Source organism: Myotis brandtii, unplaced genomic scaffold (genome assembly GCF_000412655.1).
Source record: "Myotis brandtii unplaced genomic scaffold, ASM41265v1 scaffold485, whole genome shotgun sequence".
NCBI classification, from domain to species: domain Eukaryota; kingdom Metazoa; phylum Chordata; class Mammalia; order Chiroptera; family Vespertilionidae; genus Myotis; species Myotis brandtii.
The window spans coordinates 374735-399173 of NW_005368527.1; the positions used below are offsets into that span (position 1 = coordinate 374735).

General features: G+C 51.1%; 2 protein-coding genes across 2 annotated transcripts in view; both read right to left on the bottom strand.

Moving 5' to 3' along the window:
• Positions 1–1099: 1099 nt before the first annotated feature.
• On the bottom strand, positions 1100–10233 carry LOC102263545 (olfactory receptor 10T2). Its single transcript, XM_014547785.1, has 2 exons — positions 8894–10233; positions 1100–2210 (listed from the first exon to the last, which is right to left on the bottom strand). Exons 1-2 carry the CDS (start codon positions 8913–8915, stop codon positions 1243–1245), a joined length of 990 nt encoding a protein of 329 aa, XP_014403271.1. The 5' UTR covers positions 8916–10233; the 3' UTR covers positions 1100–1242.
• A 60-nt stretch (positions 10234–10293) lies between these two features.
• The window catches only part of NOTCH3 (notch 3), a gene marked incomplete at its 5' end in the record, with an annotated part of 33059 nt that continues 18913 nt past the window's right edge, over positions 10294–24439 (bottom strand). Inside the window, 11 exon segments of the mRNA XM_014547772.1 lie at positions 10294–12385; positions 13171–13268; positions 16109–16256; positions 16499–16803; positions 17851–18013; positions 19039–19123; positions 20121–20343; positions 20435–20589; positions 22966–23115; positions 23117–23173; positions 24301–24431. Of these exon segments, the coding sequence (XP_014403258.1) occupies positions 11333–12385; positions 13171–13268; positions 16109–16256; positions 16499–16803; positions 17851–18013; positions 19039–19123; positions 20121–20343; positions 20435–20589; positions 22966–23115; positions 23117–23173; positions 24301–24431 (2568 nt within the window).

Here is a 24439-nt window from a genome sequence, read left to right on the forward strand (position 1 = left end):
AGGGGTCCTGGATTGGAGAGGGTGCAGGCTGGGCTGAGGGGACCCTCCCCCAATACACCAGGCCTCCAGATTATTTATTTTTTAAAAAGTTCCATCATTTCAACATATGTACATATGTGCTTTATGGGTTCTTTTTAATATTTTTATTAATTTTAGAAAGGAGGGGAGAGGACGAGGGAGAAACATCAATGATGAGAGAGAATTATTGATTGGCTGCCTCTTGCACGCCCCCTACTGGGGATTGATCCTGCAACCCGGGCATGTGCCCTTGACCAAAATCAAACCCAGGATGACAATGCTCTATCCGCTGAGCCAAACGGGATAGCGCTGTGCTTTATGTTTCTTGTTATTTATTTACCACAAGTAAAGGTCAGGAATTGTTATCTTTCTTTTAATGTTTTTTAATGTTTCATTTCATTGCTGCTGTGTATGTGCCCCATGTGAGTGATGCAGGTGCTTCTGTAGGTGGGTTCCGACTTACGGCTAAAATCGCCATGCGTCCCCCCGAGGACCTACTGTGACGGACCCAAAGGGCAGCGAGCCGGGCATAACGATGCTAACAACCGCAGTCAGTGTGCAATCCTGCAGGAGAACAAAGGGAGCCTTGGGCTGGGGACACATAGCCCCGCCCCCAAAAATGGGGAAAGTTCTGAATGAGACAAAATCAATGGCTGCCGGACCGGTACCCATGCCTGCTCACTGCTAAGTCACCACCTTCCACTCCTGTCACGCTGGGCAGGGGCAGTGGCGCCCCCACTGGTGACTAACCTGCCCTGCAGACCGTATTGCAGTCCCTCCACCCCATTCCCCCAAAGTCGAGGTAATCAAGACAAGAAAAGGCAGCCTTTACGGAGTTCATGCTACGTCTCGGGCACTGTTTGTTAACGGCCTCATTAAATAGAATATTTCTCTTTTTTTAATATATTTTTACTGATTTCAGAGAAGAAGGGAGAGGGGGAGAGAGACAGAAACCTCAATGATGAGAGAGAACCACTGATCAGCTGCCCCCTGCACGCCCCCTACTGGGGATGGAGCTCACAGCTCGGGCATGTGCCCTTGGCCAGAAACCAACGCAGGACCCTTCAGTCCTCAGGCCGAAGCTCTATCCACTGAGCCAAACCGGCTAGAGCAGACTATTTCATTTAAGGTCTGGGAGCCGCCCCGTTTTCTAGGCTGAGAAATTGAACGTCAGGCAGGACACGCGACCACGAAAAAGCTAGCGCCGCAATGCAGAGCGAGTGGTCATTTGCAAACCCCGCAGCTGCGCGCCAGGGTCCTCCTCAGAGCCACCCGCACCTCCTTGTTGCGCAGAGTGTACACCACCGGGTTCAGCAGCGGCGTCACCACCGTGTAGAAGACGGCCACCAGGCGGTCCTGGGCAGGGTTTCCGACGGACTCCGGGCGCAGGTAGATGATGGAGGCGCAGCCAAAATGCACGATGACCACGGTGAGGTGGGCCGCGCAGGTGGAGAAGGCCTTGCGCCGGCCAGCGGCCGCAGGGATCCTCACAATGGCAGCCACGATGAAGGCGTAGGAGAGGAGGATGAGGAGGAAGGAGACCAGCACCACCAGGACGCTGAGGAAGAAGATGCCCAGCGCTTTGCCTGCGCTCTCGGTGCAGCTGAGCTTCAAGACGGGTGCGATGTCGCAGAAAAAGTGCTCCACGCGGTTGCTGCGGCAGAAGGGCGACGAGAAGATCATGCTGGTCTCGATCAGGGCCACCAAGAACCCCAAACAGAAAACCAGGGCTCCCAGGCAGAGGCAGACTGTGGGTCTCATGATCACCGAGTACCGCAGCGGGTGGCAGATGGCTACGTAGCGGTCATAACCCATCAGGGTCAGGAGGAAGCAGTGGCTGCAACCCAGGCCCAGGAAGAAGAACATCTGAGCCCGACAGCCAGCAATGGAGACGGCCTGGCTCTCCATGAGCAGATGAGCCAGCATATTCGGGATGGTGACCAGCGTGTAGCAGGTCTCCGAGAGGGACAGCACCGCCAGGAAGCGGTACATGGGGGTGTGAAGGGTCCGATCCACATGGATAATGGTGATGATGGTGACATTGCCACTGAGGGTGACCAGGTACATGAGGAAGAACAGCGTGAAGAGGGTGGTCCTCAGGTGTGGGAGGTTGGAGAAACCCACCAGCACAAACTGTGTCACCAGCCAGGTGGCATTTTCCCACTGCTTTTTAGGAGTCTGAGGAGAGAGGACTGAGAAAATGCAATAGACCAAGTTACTGAGGGTCAGTTACACATCCTTGTTCTACAAAAAGGAAAAGAGAGGCTCGGAAATGGTGTCACACAGACAACAGGGTGGTGATTGGGGAGGTGGGGCGCAGTGGAGGTGGAAAAGGGTGAAGGGGGGACAAATGGTGATGGGAAAAAAAGAAATGATGTCACTTGTTTTCCTAATATCACCCAGCTAACAAGTGTCTCTTTAATAACAAGAAAATCATAGATGTGGGAACAGCCTAAGTGCTTTTCAACAGGTAAGTGGATAGCGGAGATGTGGTGATATATGCAGTGGAATATTATTCAGGCACTGGAGGCCCGATGCACAAAGATTCGGGCAAGAATGGGCCTTCCTTCCCCAGGCTGCTGGCACCACCTTCTCTCCCTCCTGCCGGAGCCACCTTCCCGCCTTCCCACGCTGCCCAGAGGCCCAGAGCAATTGGGGCGGTGCTGAATGCCTGCCTCCAGCCCCCCCAGCCACTCTGCACCTGCCTATACAAATTAACCCACCATCTTTGTTGGGTTAATTTTGCACGCTCATTCCTGATTGGCTGTAGGTGATGCAAAGATATGGTCAATTTGCATCTTTCTCTTTTATTAGTGTACATGAGAAAGACTGAAATTCTGCCATTTGCAACAACATGGGTGGACCTTAAGGGCATTATTCTAAGGGAAATAAGTCAGACAGAAAAAGACAAACACCATTTGATCTCACTCATATGTGGAATCTGAAAAAGTTAAACTTTCATAAAAACAGAGTGAAATGGTGGTTGCCAGGGGCTGGAGGGTGGAGGAAGAGGAGAAATATTGTTTATGGATATAAACTTTCAACTAGGAGATAAATAAGTCCCAGAGATCTAAGGCACAGAAAAGTGAATATACACAACAATATTGTATTATAATTATCCAACTTTCTAAGAGACCAGATCTTAACTATTCCCACCACACAAAAGAAATGATAATTTTGTGACACGATAGAGGTGCTAATTATTGCTACAATGGCAATTATATCACAACATATGAATGTATCACATTAGCATGTTATACACCTTAAACTTACATAATGTTACATGTCTAATACATTTCAATACTTTAAAATATATTTCAGAGAGGAAGGGAGAGGGAGCGGGAGAGAGAGAGAACCATCAATGATGAAACTTACACAATGTTTCATGTCTACTACATTTCAATACTTTAAAATTTATTTCAGAGAGGAAGGGAGAGGGAGAGGGAGAGAGAGAGAACCATCAATCATGAAAGAGAATCATTGATCAGATCCAGCCTGCAACCCCGGGCATATGCCCAGATCAGTAATCAAACCGTGACCTCCTGGTTCATAGGTCGAAGCTTAACCACTGAGCCAAGCCCACCGGGCAAATACATCTCCATTTTTTAAAAAGAAAAGAAAATCACAAAAATCTATAAGGGATAGATACTTATATTGGGGTTAGGGAGAGGTGGTGAGAACACCAAGGCCTTAATCTGAGTCCCCTAGAAACAGATCCTGAGGCAAGGATTCAAGAGCAAATAGTTTATCTGGACCATCATCCTGCAAAACATAGGCAGGAGCTGGGGGAGAGAGAGACATAACAAAGGCACATTGTCAAGGAAATTACCACTGGCGACTAGACTTTAACCCCACCTGAGGAACCCTAAGGGACAGTGAGGAAACTGGGTGTTTACCCATCAACTCCTGTTTGCCATTGCTTGAGAGTTTCTACCAGGAGACAGTAATCTCCCAGCACTTCCAATTTGCCACCATGTGCAGAGAATACAAGGACATAATAAAAGCCAAGGGGGTGTGGGCCAAGTATTTACTACTGTGTCTGCTACAGTTCAAATACCCGAGAAAGGCAAAGCTTGTAACACTGTCATTATCTACATTTTTTGTTTTTTACTTTTTAAATTTTTTTGCTTTAGGGCTGCATTGGTGTAAAGATGAATGCACGCTTCAATCCTAAAACTGCGTTTATTTCTTCTGATCTTAAAAGAAATTTAAATAACATCATGGACCCCCTTAATAGTATGGTGGGCCCCAGGCATTGTGCCCCATGGACACATCTGTATTCATTAAATGGAACATAATTCTGAAATAATTGTCCATTTTAATTGCAATTATGAGACTTCAGTAGAAATACTGAATTGTTATCCTAGATTACACTCTACCTCAGAAAATAAAAGATACAGTATCAATAGTAGAGTATTTCCGGGGTATTTTTCACTCAGTTGGAACATGGGAATCTGCTTTAAGGGAAATGGTCCCAATGCACTCTTTCCCTGCTTGTTGAGAGTTAATTGGTTGAGAGATAAACATAGTTCAGCCTGGGGAGCCTCAAACACCAACTCAGAGACAAGAAGGTGGGTCTGCAGAGAGCAGAGTCCTGATTTATCCGCCATCTAGTGGCACTTGGGGTGATCTGCAAACCAGTGATCCTCATATTGCAATTATGACTTCAGTAGAAATACTGAATCATTATCATTGATTACTCTCTACCTCAGAAAAAAAAGGTACAGTATCTATATTAGAGTGTTTTTGAGGGTATTTTTTCACTCCGTTAGAACATGGGACTCTGCTTTAAGGGAAATGGTCCCAATGCAGTCCTTCCCTGCTTATTGAGAGTTAATTGGTTGAGAGATAAACATAGTTCAGCCTGGGGAGCCTCAAACACCAACTCAGAGACAAGAAGGTGGGTCTGCAGAGAGCAGAGTCCTGATTTATCCGCCATCTAGTGGCACTTGGGGTGATCTGCAAACCAGCGATCCTCATAAGAAGAGAAAAAAATGAATGGCTGTGCCCCTAAAAATACTCACCCACAGCAACGGGGCCAGAGAAATTGACAATGGCCATCTAAATGTCTTGGAAGTTTGCCGCAAGTTTAATTCTGCAAAAATCAATTAAGTGAAGAATGTTCCAACTCCTCACATTGAGAAACATCCCTTCATAATGACCTGTAAATGGCCGACGGGAATAGGTCAGACCTTCTCAGGCATCTTAAAGATGCACTCAGTGTAGGCGTCTCTTCTACCACAACCATCCACCCTCTACTCGCATGCCTCAAAGGACAAGAAAGTCACTCCCTGACAAACATCCCTTGGCGTGAGCAGAAATTCTGTGCTCAAAACAGCCCTTCTGGTACCTGCAGGGACAACCACACTGAGCTCTGGAAGCACACAGGCCTACGTTTGAATGTTGGTGCCTGCACCTACGAGGGCAGTGTGACCGTGGGCAGCTGGTTTGGGCCCTGCGAGCCCCATCTATGAAAGTGGAGACTGATCCGTGAGCTCTCAGATAATAGTTCCTAAGATGCCCTGAACCATGCTACAAACCCTGTGGTCTCAGAATTCTTGCAAGGAGAGACGGGATTGTCGTTCTCGGCTTTGCACTGCTGAGGAAGCGGAGCATATATGGGATAATCTCTCATCTCACCATTGTGGTGCCGGGAGTCAAAGCCAGGACTGTGTCGCTGGAGGGTGTGGTTTAAAGGGCTGCTAGTCTGCAGGCTCGTTTTTCATCCTGCACTTATTCATTGAGCACCTGCTCTGTGCTGGGTGCTGCTCTGGGCACTGAGGACACAGCAGGGAAATAAACAGGCAGAGATCCCAGCTTTGGAGGAGCAGAAAGTTCTAGAGACGTGAACCAGGCAATAAACAAGGGATGTGATAATAAATAAGTGAGAGGCCATATTGGGCCGTAAGTGCTGCCAAGAAAGAGAAGCAGTGTATTCAAAGGGTCATCGAGGGTCTGAGGAAGGTGGCAATTTTACAGAAGATGGTCAGGAAAGGGCTTGTTGAGGCTTACTGTTCAGTCACTCAGAATTCCTTGTTTCCCCTCCCTTATTTTCAGATCTCACAGGTAGGGCTGGGGAGGGGCCAAGGTGGCTTCTCCAGCAAAACAAAGGCCCCGAATTCACACTTGAAAGAAACGGGAAAGACACCAGCCAATGAACTTATATGCATACGTGCATGACCCTTGGACAGTCACTGGTGTGGTGAGGGCCTGGGGGGTCAGGGGGAGGAAATATGGGAGCAGGCTGGAAGAGGTTAATGAAGAGAAAGTAGGACCTATGTAATATTTTCAACAATAAAGATTAAAAGAAAAAAAAAGAAATGAGCAAATGAGTCAAGAGGATCCTAGGGGAAGAAAGTGTCCTAGGTAGAGGCCGCAGCCAGTGCAAAGGCCCTGAGGCTGCACTGTGCCTGGAACAGGCGCAGCAGGAGGGAGAGAGGGGCAGAAGGAGGAAGTGAGAGGGAGGGTGGGGTGGGAGGTGATGAGAGCACGCTGCATACAGTCTTGTGGGTCACAGTGAGGACTTCAGCTTCTACACCGAGTGATGTGGGAGCCACGGAGGACTCTGAGCAGAGGAGGGACCTGACCTAACTCGGGTGTTCCCGGGTGCCCTTGGGCCTCTGTGGGAGACCAGAGTTTGGGGAACATGAGTGGGAAGGATGAGGGCTGGACCAGGGAGGTGGTGAGAGATGGCCATTTATGGACAGAGTGTGCAGGTGGAGCCCACTGGGTTTTCTGACAAGATGTGGGTGTGAGAAAGCAGTGGGTGGGAGCTGGCAGAGCTGCAACAGGAGGGTAGGGTGGGGCCCAGCCAGCCAGAGGTCAGAGGAGACTCTGTTCAGCCCTGGGAATGCCAGAGGCAGACATACACCTAACATGGTGGACACATACGGACAGCCAGGCCCTGGGCCACCCTCGCCACCGAGGTGGCATGTGTGCCAGCCCCCTGCACACACCTCAGAGAAAGGGAAGAAGGGGACTTCCTGAATGGGGCTGAAATTGAACCCTGCAACACCTGAGAAGCTGTGACTTTGAGTTTGCCTCAAAGTGTCCAAATTGTGACAGGTGAGTGTCTGGCCAAAAGGAAGTCAGGTTACAGGTCTAGGAAGTTCTGATTTGCATACCTGGAGCCTATGAAAATCGCACCTATGGAGAGATCCCCGGGCCAGCTGCTGGCTTGGTGGGAGAGTTAGCGGGAGGCAGCGGGTACTGAGCTCAGGGGCAGGCCCATGGCAGAAACGCACAGGGCTGGAGCTTTCCTTTTCCTCTCCCTCTTTCTTCTCATCAGGAAGCTCTCCCGGAAGCAGGAGCCCCGGCCCCACCACCTCTAAGCCCTCGCTGCTGAGTGACTCAATGAGCATGTGTGCATTCACACCGAGGAAGCTCCAGGATATATGCCCGCATGTGTGTGCCTGCTGCTTGCAGGGCATGCGTGTGTGCATTTGGTGCCCCATGTGCTCAGACCACACATGAGCTGGGGGTGGGCTTGGGTGGCTTCTCCAGTCCGGCAAAGGCCCCGAATTCATACTCACCATGGCCAACAGAGCTTCCTGCCTGCATTGCTCACTGCTTGCAGCCTAAGAGGGGAGGGCTGAGGACCTGGGCCCTGTTATACGCGGATCTCTAGAGCTGCTGTCTCAGGGGCCCCCAGCCACTAACAAGCCCCCCAGGGCTCAGGCTGGAGAGACCCTACGGGTTTCTTTCCCTCCTGGAAACTGGAGACCCCAGGGTCCACTTCTCCGGCCCCCAGGCTCTCGTGGCAAAAAATGGGAAAGGACTAATGATGATTTCCTGTTGTGAATGGCTGTCACGAATGCTCTCGACACCCCATCAGTGCTCCCCAGGGCCTGTCAGTGCCCACCCTGCAGGGCAAAGCTGCTACCCCAAGGAAAATGCACCTTGAACCCTGCCCTAAAGGAGGGAAGGAAGAAGTGGATCCCTTGACGTTGTTATACAAATGTTCCCCAGCCTCAACTTCTTAGAGTGACCACAGCCTCTCAATCCCTCTCCCTGTTCTCTTCAGAATTAGTCGCCAAATCTTCTCTACTCTTCCTCCCCACGTTCCCATCCCCTCAGCCCCACCCGAACTCAGGCTACGACATTCCCACCCGTTGTAAAAGTTTGCAGCATCACCTTCCTCTAGTCTGTCCTCTGCACCGGCCACCAGAACAGGAGTCCTGGCTGTGTTCCCTCTCTACTCAGGGACCTTCCAGTGCTCCCCATTGCCCTCAGAGTGAAGTGTAAAATTCCCCATCTTCACATTTAAGACCCTTGTGATCTGGCCCCTGGTACCGTCTACAGTTCCAAATCCATCCATTGCTCCATGCAAACTGTCACACATCCGTTTAGTAAATTAACAACAAGAAAGTGAGGCATAGACCCAGCCATTCCAAACTGCTGCCCCTTCCTCTGAGACGTCCATGCTGTAGCACACCATTGTGCCCCTCCCTATGCTATTTCTTTTCCTCACCTCTTTGCCGCCTTGCAAACTCCTAGCCCGGCTGAGACACATCTCTACCAGAAAGAAGATGCACATACATCTTTATCCATTCATCCATTGACTGGCATTAGGTTGTTTCCATATTTTGGCTCATGTGAATAGTGCTGCAATGAGCACAGGAGTTCTGGCTGAGAAATTTCGCTTCATGAATTAAATTTCATGACTGCACATGAGTGTCATAATTTAGCAAACTTCTGCCCTATACCAACAACCCCTGTCATATTTGGGGTCCTCCCAGAAGTGACCCTGAGACAAGGCTTTGAGTAGAAGTAAGTTTACTTTGGAGGTGACCCTAGAAAATACGAGCAAGGAAGTGGAGTAATGAGAAAAGACAGGAAAAGAAGCTAATAGGGCATATGCTAGCAGGCAACTAACCCCTGTGGCAGCTGGGATGCATTCACTCTGCAAACCTCTGGGAAACAGCATGGAGTATTTATTAGTTGCTTCCACAAAATTCCAGCTTCTCTAAACCTGATTGCCCCTATATTTACTCCATCCCCAGTTCAAGAGCACAGGCTGATTGCTTTAAAAAATCAGCACATCCCCTATCCCATTACCATAATGTCTGGGTAGAGCAGCAGTGTTGAAAAGCAATCCCCCCAGCCACCATCACCAGGGGACAACTGGCAATGCCTGGAGACTTCTTTGGTTGTCACAATGGAAAAGGGGCATCTAGTGGGTCGGGGCCAGGGATGCCATTAAATATCCCACAATGCACAGGAGACCCCCTTTGGTAAAGAAGGACCTGGCCACAGATGTCAATAATGCCAACATTGAGAAACCATCAGTAAGAGGACGGGCACATGACCCAATTGGAATCCACACAAATCAACTCCAAGTCTAGAAGCTTCTCAGGTCCCTGGAAAGTGCCATATGGTTAATGATCTTTGCACTTATTTTGCTAACACAGAAGGAGCGCTATAGCTGTGAGGGTGGGAAGAGAAATTAGATTGGAGCCTGAGGATGACACTGATGCCCAGAGAACAATCTGTAGAGATGAGGAGAAATTCAGCCTTCTTTTCTGTCACTGCGTCAAATCTCCCTGAAGCTGGTCCTTATTAGTTACATGAGCTAATAATTGTGTTTGTTTGTTTAAATCAGCTGGGTTAATTTTTGTATCACATACAACCACAAGCACTCCAAGTGACAGGGGAATCAATGAACATTAACCCATCCTCTTTTCCTGGAGGATGCCCCTATATGAACACAACCTTGTCTTGGAGTACAATTGGTTGCAAGATATAGAAACCCATCCAAGCTGGTATATATAAAGGAGTATTTATTACAGAGCTGCAACATTGTCTCCATACACCAAGGAAACATGAAGTAGAGGTGACTTTCATGCAAAACTAGCATCAATGAAAAAATAACTGTGGTGTCAATGGAATGAATACTCAATTTACTGAAATTGATACTTCTGAAACTAAGATACTCACGCCTTCCAACTCTAGAACCATTGGAGCACTTTTCTCTGATTCTCCCTGCATACTAGCTCCATTCTTCTGCTGTTTGCAGAAGTACCTACCACTCCAAACTGGCCACCCATAGTTCTTAATCTGCTGGTGACCTTAAAAGCTCCACCAACTGACAGCTTTCTTAGCATTTCCATTAAACAATGTTTCCAAGCAAATCTGATTGAATCAAAAAAAGAAGAAACATAAGCGGGTAGGCAAGCTAAATGGATTTAACCTAAGATGGGAGCTCGTTAGCCTTGGAGAGACAGAAGATCCACCACTATCACTCCCCCACCTTATCTAGACACAGATCAATGACACTGAGTGTTAACTATTCCTTTATTAGGTGGTGAGGGGAGTGGGGGCTGTACAATGGGAACTTAGCTACACAGAAATTGTGATCAGAAGCCATATTACAAAAATTGCCTAAAAATACTTATATTCTGCCATGGCACTGGGCCAGGGGAGTACCAGGAGAGGTGCCACTCAGGCAGCTCCTTCCCATCTTGCAGTCCCATATGTACAGGGACACAAAGTGAAATGCACATATCTCCCCTAATCCTCACGTTCCCACCACCCACCCCCAAGTTCCCAAAGGAAGGTGGCCCAGGCTCAAGGGTGGGGAGACAATCTGGGGGTGGGCTCTCTGAGATAGAAGAGCCCTTTCCCCAGCAAAGCTATAGAACAAGTTCCATCTGGAATGCAGTGAAGTGAGGGACATGGGGTGGGGAGGAAGCTCCCACATCTTGCCAACCCCTGGCCCCAGAGGGTGCGCCCAAGGGTGACTACTTGGTACACACCAGGGTCATGTACTCGGTACACAGGATCCCAGTCATGCCTGTGTACTCGGTACACAGAATCCAGCTTGGCCAAATGGGCCCACAGACTCAGCCCCATGGGGGCACTGGGGGGTTTGCAGGGGGGCAGGGAGCATCTCCATATATATATTTTGTAAAAAATAATAATAATAATAATAAGTTTGTTTAAATGAATTTTGTTTCTATACAAAATGTAAAAAAAAAATAATAATCCACTCATGTCAGAGTGTGAGGAGTGAAAGAGGCCAGAGGAGGCAAGAAAGGAAGGAAGGGTGAGTTGGAGAGTAGGACAGGGGAGGACAGGAGGTGGTCCCAGACTCATCACAAGACCCATGGGTGGGGGTCAGCCTGAACCCCTTACAAATAAGGGAAGATTGAAGCCCTAGGCTGGTAAACTATGTCAGTCACACTGAAGGGGTAGGGGGTGCAGGGGGATTGGAAAAGAGAAAAGAGAATGAAAAAGATTAAAGGAAAATGGGGGAGAACAGAATCAGGATAGGGTGTCTCTTCAGTTGCCCAAACCCCAAGAACTGAGGAGCATCTCAAGCCAACACCTGCCTCTTGGGAGTGACTTCAGGCTGGGGCCCCAGCTGGGTCTGAGCCTGAACTAGGGGGCCAGGGACAGACAGGGAGAGTGGCTGGGCAGGAAGTGTCCCCGCAGCTGTGGCCGTGGCCCTACTGGCAGTGGCTGGGCTGGGTGTGGAATCAGACCAGTCTGACAGTGAGGGAGGCGAGGGGCTGGCCCAGTGCTCAGGGGACTCAGGGGATGGGGTCAGGTAGGGATGCTCACTCGGGACCCGGAGGAAGCGAGCCTTGGGGGGGCTGCCATGAGCCCCAGGTACCGGATACTCCTCACCATGTCCCGGAACAGCCAGATATGGTGGGGGCCGCTCCTGAGGAGACATGGGGGTCCCAGGATTCAGCAGCTGGGCTCCCGGTGCCAGTGGCAGCAGGAACGAGGGGCCTGGTGGGGCAGGTGGGGGCAGCCGGGCCCAGTCAAGGGGAACGGCCACAGGTTTCAGCAAGCCCAGGCTGAGTACACAGCCCCCGGGGGGCTGGCGCCCTAGACCTGCCCTGCCCACACCACCAAGTTGTGCCAGGGACACAGCCGTGGTGGTGGCACTCATGTAGGGCCCCTCGAGGGGGAAACCTCCAGGGGATGCAGGGGGCCCACCAAAGGGCCGTGGGGAGTCCAGAGAGTCTACAGGCGACAGTGTGACTGAGCTCTCAGCCAGAGGACCCGGGCAGGCCAGCGTCAGCTTCTTGCCCCGGCCCCGGGTGCCCTGTGGTCCCAGCCCTGCTTTCCCTGGTGGCCTTCGGCTCTTCTTGCCCCCCGACTGTGCCGCCTTGAGGCCAGGGAGGAAGGCCCCGGGCGGGCAGAGCAGGGGGCCCAGGCCATGGGAGCCCGGGGGACTGCGCGGCCCACTGGGCTGGTCTAGCAAGCGCACGATGTCCTGGTGCAGCCTCTCCTGGGCCACGTCCCGGGGCAGCCTGTCCAGATGGTCAGTGATCTCCCGGTTGGCAAAGTGATCCAGCAGCAGCTTGGCAGCCTCATAGCTGCCCTCCCGGGCAGCCAGGAACAGTGGTGTCTCCTCCTGGGGGGAGCCGAGAACCAGCCAGGTGTCAGGGTCACAAGGGCCAGCAACACCAGGGCCTCCGTCCTCTGATGGAACCTGAGAGCTAAGGTTCCAGCCTGACCGACCTGGGTTTGACTCCTCGCTCTGATAGGGAAGCCGAGGCAAGTTCTTTTATTTAAACCACAGTCATGGTGCACCTACTAAGTGCCAGGCCCCAGTGCCAGGAACAGGGTGATAAGAGTAAGGCACTCGCCTTAGACACAAATTTCAAAGGGGCACCAAAACTCGCAGTCATAAAAATTAATATTTTAATGCAATTTTTTAAAAAAAATTAATTTAAATTAATGCCAAAAATTCCATTAAAAAATATGGAAATTTTAAATAAGGACAGAATCCATCCTGCACCCCTCTGAGCCTCACTCTGCTTATCTGAGTAGAGTAACACCACCTTGCAAGGCTTTTTAAACAATGATCAAAAAGTTACCTTCTATTGCGGTAACACATTACCTCACTGAATCCTTGGAAGAGGCAATGAGATAGGTACTGTTGCTTCTCCATTTCACAGATGAGAACACTGAGGTCCAGAGGAGTTAAGCAACTTTCCCAAGGTCACATAGTAACTGCCACACACTTCCTCTTCTGACCTACTGTTGGAGCCTCTTGAGCCCAATTCCCAACCCTGAAAGCTGGCTGCAGGCTGGGTGAATGCTCCCACTTGCCTACTCCACCCCACTCTCTGCTACCTGGTAGGGGGAGGTCTGTGCTAGGGATGACTCCCTGGTGAGCCAAGGGCTGGGGCTCACCTTGCTATCTTGCATGTCCTTGTTGGCTCCATTTTTGAGCAGGGCCAAGGTGGCCTCCACATTGTTGACAGCTGCAGCCCAGTGTAAGGCTGATTTCCCTGGGGGGAGTGCAGAGAGGTCAAGGTCAGAATCAGGCTCATGTCCTGACCCTCCAAGGCAGAGAAGCAGGAAATGCCCAGAATATGGCCTGGTGAGAAGGAGCGGCCTGCCATGAGGATCTGAGCACCTGTGTTTGGGTCTGTGTATGTGTGCAGATCCGTAGAATGACTCTCTGTCCAAGGGAGACACTGTACAGGTGTCTTCCAAGGCCTGGGGCTCCTGTACATGGCACTCTCCATATACAGAGGGAACTATGCAGCCCTCACTTGTTTATTCCTAGAGGTGTGCTATCTGATGCAGTTGCCACCAGTCCCATGTGCCTCTTTAGATTTAAATTAACTAAAATAGGTGTCAAACCCATGCAATGGGGAAAGAATAGCTTTCTCAACAAATGGTGCTGGGACAACTAGATCTCCACATGCAAAAGAATTAAGGTGGACCCCCTACCTCACACCATATTAAAAAAAATCACGAATGAGGACACATTTGTAATTCCTTAACTAATAAAGAATTTAAAGATTAAAAAACAAACAAACAAACAAAAAACAAAAACAAAATCACTCCAAGACCTAAATGTAAAAGCTGAAACTATAAAATATTTAGAAGAAAATATAGGAGTAAATCTTTATGGTCTTGAATTAGACAAAGATTCTTAGATATGACACCAAAAACAGAAGCAGTAATACAACAAAAATACATAAACTAGACATTATCAAAATTAAAATGTTTGTGCTTTGAAGGACAACATAAAGAAAGTGAAGCCCTCACTCAGTTGTTTAGAGCGCCATCCTGATATGCCAAGGTTGCAGGTTCTATTCCCAGTCAGGATACATACAAGAATCAACCAATGAATGCATAAGTAAGTGGAACAACAAATCAATGTTTCTCTCTCTTTCTCTCTCTCTCTCTCTCTCTCTCTCTCTCTCTCTCTCTCTCTCTCTCTCTCTTTCTCTCTCTCTCTCTCTCTCTCTCTCTCTTTCTCTCTCTCTCTCTCTCTCTCTCTCTCTCTCTCTCTCTCCCCCCCCTACAAATTGAAAGAAATATTTATAAATCATATATCTGATAAGAAACATACTTAGAATACATAACCTTTATAACTCAATAATAGAAAGACAGCCTGGCAGGCTTGGCTCAGCAGTTGAGCATTGACCTATGAACCAAGAGGTCACGGTTCCATTCCCAGACAGGGCAATCCCCATGTGGGGTGTGCAGGAGGCAGTCTATCAATGATTCGCTCTTATCATTGATGTTTGTATCTCTCTCTCCCTCTCCCCTCCTCTCTGAAATCAATAAAAATATATTTTAAAAATATAGAAAGACAAATAACCCAATTAAAAATAGGCAAAACATCTGAATGGACATGTTGCAAAAGAAGACACATACAAATAGCCAATAAGCATATAAAAAGATGCTCAAAATCATTAGCCATCTGGAAAATGAAAATCATAAACCACAATGAGATACCAATTCACACCCACTATAAACAAAAAAACAGATAATAAAAAGTGTTGGCAAGGATATGGAGATATTGGAACCTTCATACACTGTTGGTGGGAGTGAAAAATGAGGCAGCCACTGTGGAAAACACTCCGTCATCCCAGAAAGTTCTATTGGATAGTGCTCCTGTAAAGCCATATTTCTCAACCAGGGGTGATTTTCCCCCCAGTGGCATTTAGCAATGTTGGGAGATATTTTTGGTTCCACAACTGGGAGGTGGGTTACTAGCATCTAATAGTTCAAGGCTGGGGATGCTGCCTAACACCCTGCAATGCAAGGATGGCCCCGACCACCAAAGATGCTCCAATCCCAAATGTCATTGGTAGATTAAGAACACCTGCTCCAGCCCTAACCGGTTTGGCTCAGTGGATAGAGCGTCGGCCTGTGGACTGAAAGGTCCCAGGTTTGATTCCGGTCAAGGGCATGTACCTTGGTTGCGGGCACATCCCCAGTAGGAGGTGTGCAGGAGGCAGCTGATCGCTGCTTCTCTCTCATCGATGTTTCTAACTCTCTATCCCTGTCCCTTCCTCTCTGTAAAAAATCAATAAAATATATTTTTTAAAAAGAACACCTTCTCCAAAAGTTGAGAACACCTACTCCAAAGAATGTTTGTGAGCATCTGAGTGTGTCTACGTCTGTGTGAGGTCCTCTGGACATAAGGGCAGGTTGTGAATCTCCACAACTCTGTGCAAGCCACCTCCAGGGACTCTGCTAGCAAGCCACTGGGGAAGGAGAGGCCACCTCATATAAATGAGTCAGTTAGCAAATGTATTGTAACAGCTGCCTAGCAGATGGCAGCAGTGATTACCTCTAACCAAGTAGGTGAAAATGAAGTGTCTTGGGGAAGGGCACCTTTTTCTAAGTCACTGATGTGTCGATGAGCTAGTGGATGCCATAAAAAAAAATGCACAAGAGCCCTAACCGGTTTGGCTCAGTGGATAGAGTGCCGGCCTGCGGACGGAAGGGTCCCAGGTTCGATTCCGGTCAGGGGCATGTACCTTGGTTGCGGGCATATCCCCAGTGCGGGGTGTGCATGGGGCAGCTGATCGATGTTTCTAACTCTCCCTCTCCCTTCTTCTCCATAAAAAATCAATAAAATATATTTTTAAAAAAGAAAGCAGATACTCTAAGTTTTAAAAAGAGAATGATGCACTTAATACACCTCTGCAAAACCATGTTTAAAAAAAAATGCACAAGAGTGTAAGTCCATGTTGCAGCCCTGTTATGTGTACAGGAACTTCAGTGATTGGGTCGCAGTGTTCACAGTGGGTGAGGGTTCACACAAACAAGACAGTCAGGGTCCATGTGACATCCTCTCAGCCCCCACCACCCACCAGCCTACCAAGTTCGTCCACAGCATTGACATCAGCGTGGCTAGCAATGAGCTCTTCCACCATGCCCTCCACCGCCAGGCGGGCCGCCAGGATCAATGCAGTCGACCCATCTGCCATGCGGGCATCCAGGTCTGTGGAGCGGTTCCGGATGAGAATCTAGGGGAGGGAGGTGCAGCAGGGGGAGTCATGGCAGACACAGGGGAACCAGGAGCACCTCTAAGCCCTCTGACGACCCAATCCCCACATCTCCTGGAATCAATGAGATTCAGGGAGAAACTGTACTCCCATATATCCCCATTTTACAAAAAAAAGCTCTGAAAGGCAGAACTGGGGCTCCAACCCAGATCAGTTCGATGCCTGTCCCAGCTCTGATGTCCAAAGCGGCAGGCCCATCTCACCTGGAAGACGCCCTGGGCATCGGCGGTGACAGCCGTGTGCAGGGGGGTGCGCCCTGAGTGGTCTTGGGCATTGGTATCTGCTCCAGCATCCAGCAGCCGCTTGGCGGCATCAGCCCGGGCATAACGGGCAGCCAGGTGCAAGGCCGTCTCACCCGTGCGGTCAGTCCGCGCCCCAAGCTGGGCCCCCTGGCAAATCAGGTCTGAGATGATGCTGGCTGACGTGTCTTCTGCCTCGTCCTCCTCAGCTGGCATGGGCTCCAAGGCCCCCCCGCAGAAGGAGGCCAGCATTAGCGGGGTGAAGCCGTCTGCAGGGAACAGGAACATATCACGGGAAGGTGGATACAGGGGCCTTTCCAGGGAATCCTGCTGAGGGCACTGCATTAGGAGGAAGTGCGACAAACGGAGGTACATCTGCATGCGCGCGCGCGCGCGCACACACACACACACACACACACACACACCTGTGTCAGGGCCCCAGAAGCCAACCCAGGATGCAGATTCATAGGCATGTGATTTGCCCCAGAAGGGCTCCGAGGCAGAAAAGGACAAAGGACAAGGGAGGGAGGAAGACAAACACATGCCCCTCAGACAAATTCCCAGCGGGCTATTTCATCCTGATCCCAAAGGGAAGGCTGGAGGCTGAGTTATACCTGCAGTTATACTCCAGCTCGAGGCAAAGGAGCTGTGCCTTTCAAATGCCCACACCCACCAGCTATGAAATCCCTTAGGGACTTCAAAAGATGCAGGCCTTTTGGAGCAAAACAGAGCTGGGGGAGAATACCCTGAAACATGGCAAAGATGAATCCAGCAGGATCCAGATAACATGGTCAGCAGCACTCCGTGAGCATTTGGCCTGGTTTCCTTAGGGAGACACTTGCACCCCATTCTCCATCCTCAAGCTCAGGTTAGAGCCAAACCCCCTCCCCCAGGGACAGGCATAGGGCCCAGGCTTGGTCAGTCTGCATATTCCAGGCCCCAGACCACACTGATTAGTTCAGGGATGAGCATGTGACCCTGGTCCGTCCAATCAGAACTCATTCTGGGACTTTTTCTGGTGTAGATGGGAAAAAAGGTTTTATAAGGCTGGTCCTGCCTGTGGCCATAGCGTCCCCAGGAAAAAGCCTGCCTGGGCCGGATCCAAATGCACCTGATGCTTCAGTTACAAGAGCCAGTACATCCCCTGTTTTACTTAAACTTGTATGAACTGGGCTATTATCACTTACAACCAAGAGTCCCGAGTAACAACCAGCCCCATAGACAAACACCCAGACATACCTCGCTCTCCCCAGAACACAGACGCAGACTCAGACTCTCACAAGTAGGAGCAGGGAGCGGGAGGTGCCGTCACTGACCTGGGCCACGCACGTTGACATCCATGCCATCAGCATCCGCCTCCCCCTGCGGCGGCGTCAAGGCCATGGCTGGTGCCACGCGGATGTCAGCAGCAACCAGGTGGTGTTGAGTCCACTGGCGGCAATCCACAGCGTCCTCGGCCCCCACGCCAGGCTCCTCTACCTGGAGGCACAAGGATCCAGGTTCTCACAAGGAGTTGGGGGAGACAGAGGGACAGTCGGAGTTTCTCTCATGGAGAGGCACACACAGCTCCCCCAAAACCCTGGGTGTTTTCTAGATAAGGAAACAGGAAATTGACATATAGGAGGTCAGAAAACTCGTTAGAGGAAAAACTGGAATTTTAATCCAAATTGGAAAGGGAGAAGGGCTTGGAACCCAAGGTGGGTGATCAAGGAAGAGACACAGCATCGTAACTGTCAGCACACACCTGTCCATACACTAGACTAGCGGTTCTCAACCTGTGGGTTAGGACCCCTTTGGGGGTCGAACGACCCTTTCACAGGGGTCGCCTAAGACCATCGGAAAACACATATATAATTATATATTGTTTTTGTGATTAATCACTATGCTTTCATTATGTTCAATTTGTAACAATGAAATTGGGGGTCACCACCACATGAGGAACTGTATTAAAGGGTCGCAGCATTAGGAAGGTTGAGAACCACTGCACTAGACACAAACACACCAAAAACAAGATTAAGTTGACAATTCTACTGACAACAGCATCCAGAAGAATATAATATTTAGAATTATATTTCCCAGGAAAAAAATGCAAAACTTGTATTCTGGAAACTAAAAATCATTGGAAAAGAAATGTGGGGGCAAGGGAATCCTTCAAGGATCAGGATTAATCTGGGAACGTGAATATGATCATGAGGTACAGGGACCAAATAGTCACTCACGAATGTATCAATGCACCTTCATGAGCAAAGCAACTGGGCCCCTCGCAGGAGCTCGATAAATTTCAGACCCAAGGTCCAAAAGGTATGAGTGATGTTATGGAAACAGGACAGAATATTCTTAACCAGTCTGCCAGCTCACTGAAGAGCCTTTGGGCACCAAACACAGAGCCTGATCAAGCTAGACCTGAGCTTAAGCATCCAGGTGACGTCCTCTGAGTTCTCCCACTGACCTTCGGGGCCCCACCCAAGACCCTGAAAACAGGGTTCAGAAGAGGGGGTAACAACCTTCAGTCGCTTGGCCTCTGGGCACTCTGTGTCCATCCAGTCTGTTGCCACCTCCCCCATCAGACTCTCCCCCTTGGCCATATTCCTGTGGAGACAATGGATAGGGGGGAGGGTAGAGGGGACAACTGAGACATGTGACCTGGAAGATTTGGGGTGGGGTCACAGCAGAGGTCCCAGAGGCGAGGTCAGGGTCTGGAGTTGGGATAGGTCAGTAGGCACAGGGGGCAGGGTCGAGATACAGGGTCCAATGAGGGAGTGCAGAATGGGGTCAAGGTCACAGGGAGTGCAGTCAGAAGTTATGATGAGTGACAGCCAGGGTCTAAAGGTGGAACTGTGGTGAGACAGGAGTGGGGTCAGGGGTCAGAGTAGTGAGCTGTGGGATAGGTGAGGGTCATGGCCATACATCCGGGGTTAGAGAGGAGGATGTCGTAACAGAATAGAGTTAACTTCGTAACAGGTAAGAGACATAGCCAAGATAAGGAGGTTGTGGAGAGGGGTCAGGGGGTCAGGAGGTCACAGGGGAGGGGTAAATTCGGGGGTTAGACCAGGGTGGGGTTTGGGTCTTGAGGGACAGATCAGGGAGTTGGAGGTGGAGCCTAGGATCAAGGCCAGGATTGAGGGTGGTGGGGAATGGACATTGAGTTGGGATGGAAAGGGGATCAGAGAGGAAGTCAAAGGTCAGAGTGGGTTAGAGCCAGAGGTGATATTGGGGGTCACAGAGGAAAAGCTCAGGGGTCAGGAAGGCGTTGGGGTACCCGACAGGGCTCATGGAGCCAGCAGTCATGTAGGAATGAATGCTGAGTATTAGCATGAAATCTGAGAGGTGAGGGCTGGGGTCGAGTCCAGGTGGGGTCAGGATAGAATTTGAGTTAAAGGAACTGGGACACAGGAAATGGAATCAGGGGTCACGAATCAGGGGTGATCCCCAAGGGATCATAGAGTCAGTGGTCGAGGGGATAGATACTGGGGTCCAGGCTGAAGTCTGAAGTTAGGGTCCAGTTAGGGTCAGAGTCAGGTCAAGGTGGACTCAAGGGCTCACAAGGCCCCTAAAGTCAGGGACAGGGAAAGGGCAGGGTCCTCACTTCATGCCCAGCGCATCTTGGCCCACAGGCTCCCTCCGGCCCTTGTGGCCAGCGGCCACGTCCTTGTGCAGCGCAAAGCCCTCGGGGAACCAGAGGGTGCTGTGCTCACGCTTGCGCCGGGCCACCATGACCACCAGGACCAGGATGACCAGCAGAAAGACCGCACTGGCAGCCAGCAGCGGCAACAGCGGCACACTAGGCTCCAGCGGCTCCAGCGGCTCCCCTGCAGGCAGGAAAGGAAGGACTTCAACCACGGCCTGGACCCCCCGCTGGGAGCCTCGGGTCCACCCTGCTCGCCCACCAGCCGGGCTCACCCCTCGCAGCCCACAGTGGGTATGGGAAGTCCAGGCGCTCCACCGCGGACAGCGCTCCCAGGTAGTCGGCCGCACTCTGGGCGTCAGGGAAGCAGTGGTCATTCTCGGGCAACTGCAGGCACAGTCGGTTGTCAATCTCCAGCATCACCACTGAGCTGTGGGGACACAGAGGAGGGATCGGCTGGCTTAGTGGGGCACCTACTGCCAGGCTGGCACCAAGCCCCATCTCCCACCCCAGTGCCAGGCTCCGAAGAGCTGTGTCCACTCACCATGTCACCATGGCCCACCTGCCCCCATCTGGCATCCAACCCCACCACACTCCCCAAGCCAGTTCTGCTGAGGCCACCAGAGTCCCCCAGACCATGGCTCCAACGGGCATGTTTTCATGGCAACATCTCTCATGGCTGCTGTCGGCACAGGCCCACATCTCCCTTATCAGGTTGCTGCATCCGTCTCCCGACTGCTATGAGCTCTGGCTTCTAACAGCGGGAGCCCCCCACTTCTCGGGAGAACTGGCCTCACTCGGCAAGGTGGGAACCCTCTCCCGTGGGAAGCGACACCTCTTAGGGGAGCATCAGCCAGTGACTGGCTGATGTGAGATATACAAAAGCTGACCCTCCTGTCTCAAGGTGGGACTGGCACTGAGGTGCTATTCGTGCTCAGGAGCGAGCACTCCGAGGAATCAGGCTGAAGCCAGACAGTGGCTGGGGCTCCCTCCTGCCTCAGTTTCTCTCCTACCCCATCCTGCTCTCTTCATCCCCCTCTCCTGAGAGCACCCTCCATAGGGCACAGATATCTGAGTGCCCATCTCAGGCTCTGCTTCCAGGAATCCAACCCTCCAAATCCCTTTTTCCTCGGGATCCCAAGAACCCCATAACCCATCTCTTCCAATTCTCCAGCTGCCCCTTTTCCTCTTATAACCATAGCACTGGTCCTATCTTATTTCTAACAAGACCCCAGAACTAAAGTTTAAACCATGGGTAGCCCTAGCTGGTGTTGTTAAGTGGTTAGAGCATCGGCCCAAGGGTCACCAGTTTGATTCCAGGTTCCAACCCCAGCCCCAGCCAGAGCACATGCACAAGGCAGCCAATCAAGGTGTCTCTCACATTAATGTTTTTTTCTCTCTCTCTCTTTCTCTCTCTCTCTCTTTCCCCTCCCTTCTCCCTCCCTTCCACTCTCTAAAAATCAATGGAAAAAATACCCTCGGGTAAGGATTAACAACAACAACAAAAACACCTTGGATACACCACTCACGAGTAACTTATGAACCCTCAACTGCTCTCCCCACAGAACCAGAGAACCAGAACATGACCAGAACCTGAATGCTGGAACCTTTTGAGAGGTGAAGGGTCCAAAGATCTGACCCTGAAACCCCTTAAATCTTGCTCCAAACCCTGGATCAGGGAAACAGATTTGAGCCTTGCCAGTGCCATAGTATTGGCTCCCATGCACCTCAGGCAGCGAGCTCTTGCTTGGTGCCTCTCTTTTCTGAGCTAATTTCCCTCAACCAATCCTTAGGTCTCAGTGTTCCCAGATCATTCTTTAAAATAGATAGAGAGAATCGTTGATCGGCTGCCTCCTGCATGCCCCACCCTGGGAATGGAGCCCACATCTCATGCATGTGCTATGACCGGGAATCAAACCATGACCTCCTGGTCAGAAGTCGATGCTCAACCACTGAGCCACATGGCTGGGCCCCAGATCAGTCTTCTATCCCCACCTCTCTCCCCATTGCTTTGAGTCCCTCTCATGACTTCAATGACTGCAACATCCTTTTGTCTTTCTTGTCTCTATCTTCAGCCCCTGGTTGCCTTCCGGGGAACTCCAGACTCCTCAGATTCTACAAGCCCCAACGCAACCCTAATTTTCACCCTGTGTCCTCAATTTGATGACGCCCTCCAGCCACTTGCTCACCCCAGCCAGGGCCTGGCACATAAGCCACGTACGATTTTTGTCCAGTCTCTTCCTGCACCCCCACACCCCTTCCCCCCAGCCCCCCTGCATCCCATCAGAGCCCATGCCCCCATCTCTAAAACTCATCCTTCCTCTGGGTCAGTGCCCACCCTGCTCAGAGACCACACCGCTCTCTGGCACTGTCCGGCCTGGTAGACCAGGCCACCAACAGGAGAGTTCTATGTTTTCCATTTCTAAGAAAAAACTACACATGTTATGAACTACTCTGCTATACCCCTGCCTCTCCCGAAGGAGGTAGGTCTATATCCAGGGGCAATTCTGCTCCCCAAGTGACCCTTGCCCATATCTTGGGGGTGGGCTGCTACTTGTATCTAAGTGGGTGGAAGCCAGGGACGCTGCTCAACATTCCACATGCACAGGACACCCCGCAGCAAAGAATGATCCTCCCCAAACGTTCATGCCATCAAGGTGGAGACGTGCTGGACTTGTTGTCAACAAGAAGGCTCCCCAAGATGTTAAGGGAAGTGAAACACACCAGACCTCGCCCATGCTGCCCCCTCCGGTCCCCCACGCGGTACCTGCGCGGCCCCCACAGCTCTCAGGGTAGAGCCACTCACCCAATCACCTCGGGGGCCAGCTCGCGCAAGTGCGGGGCTTCAGAGCCGGGGTCCTGCCGGTGGTAAGGGAAGACCATGGCCTGGCCGCGCTCGTCCAGGCGGAAGCGCAGGGAAGTGCGCAGGATGGCACTGAGCCGCTGCAGGAAGTGGGCCCTGGTCGCAGCGGCCGTCTGCAAAGTGGTCCGCGCAGTACTTCTCATAGACCGGACTGGGGGCAGGAAGGGGGCACCGTCAGGGGGCCTCCAGCCCCCTGCACACAGCGCACCCCAGCTCCGGAGACAGAAGGGGTCAGACAGCAAGCACAGAGGGCTGGAATGTGTCCAAATACGTCAGGCTTTCTGGAAATCCAGCCACTCGCTCAGTAACTATGAATAAATCACTGTGGATAACACCTGGTAGGTGCTGAGCCTGCTGCGGGCACCCAGGGTAGGCCCAGGCATACCCGTGAACACGTGGAGCTGGCATGCTGGGAGTTGGGGACAGATGGTAAAGGAGAGGATATAACAGCATTTCCTTTACACGGCAGTAAAAGCTAAATGTAAACAACACACAGAGAGAATGCTATGTAGGATTACATGCTAAGGAGGAAAATACAGCAGTGGGACAGAAGGGACCGAGCACAGGATGGACAGATGGAATGCATGGGACAGACAGATGGGGGCATGGATAGACACAGAGAGGGGCAGGACAGACAGGCAAGGGCAAGGACAGCTGTGCGGGCATACAGAGGGGCAAAGGGGGTGCGTGGAAGGACAGAGGACAGACAAGGAGACATAGATGAACAGGTGGGACACAAAGATGGTCAGATGGACTGATATATGAGGCACATGGACAGACAGACTGGCATACAAACAGATAGATGCACAGATGAGATGGGCAACATACAGCTTGGCACACAGAGGGGCGAAAGGAATTCGTGAATGGACAGCAAGACGGACAAACAGGGCACAGGGAGGGAAAGATGGAGTGCAGAAGCAGACAGAAAAAGAGAGAGGCGGGTACATGGATGGACAGACAGATGGGAACATTGGGACAGGCAGGGCACAAGGATGGACAGAGAGGGCACATGGACAAGGATGGGCCAACACACAGAAGTGGCACTCAGCTGGGCAGGACAGGTACACTAAGAAGCAGACAGGGCAAATGAATGGATGGCCCAGCAGTCTAAGGATAGACTGAAAGACAGACAGACCAAGGCAAAGGAGTGGACAGATAGGGAGGCAGGACCCGTGGACGGGCACGTGGACACACAAGACGCAGACTAGGGTGGATGGATGGATGGGTGGATGGACAGAGGCGGGGCCCATGAACAGACAGACAGAGGGAGGGGCTCACTTGCAGGTGCGCTCGCGGCCTCCAGCCCGGCAGTCAAAGTTGTCGTAGAGGCAGGCGGGGGAGCTGCAGGCGGGGTCGCAGCGGCTGTTGTTGAAGAGGCGCCAGCACTGCAGCGCCGCGCACTGCCGCCAGGGGTCGC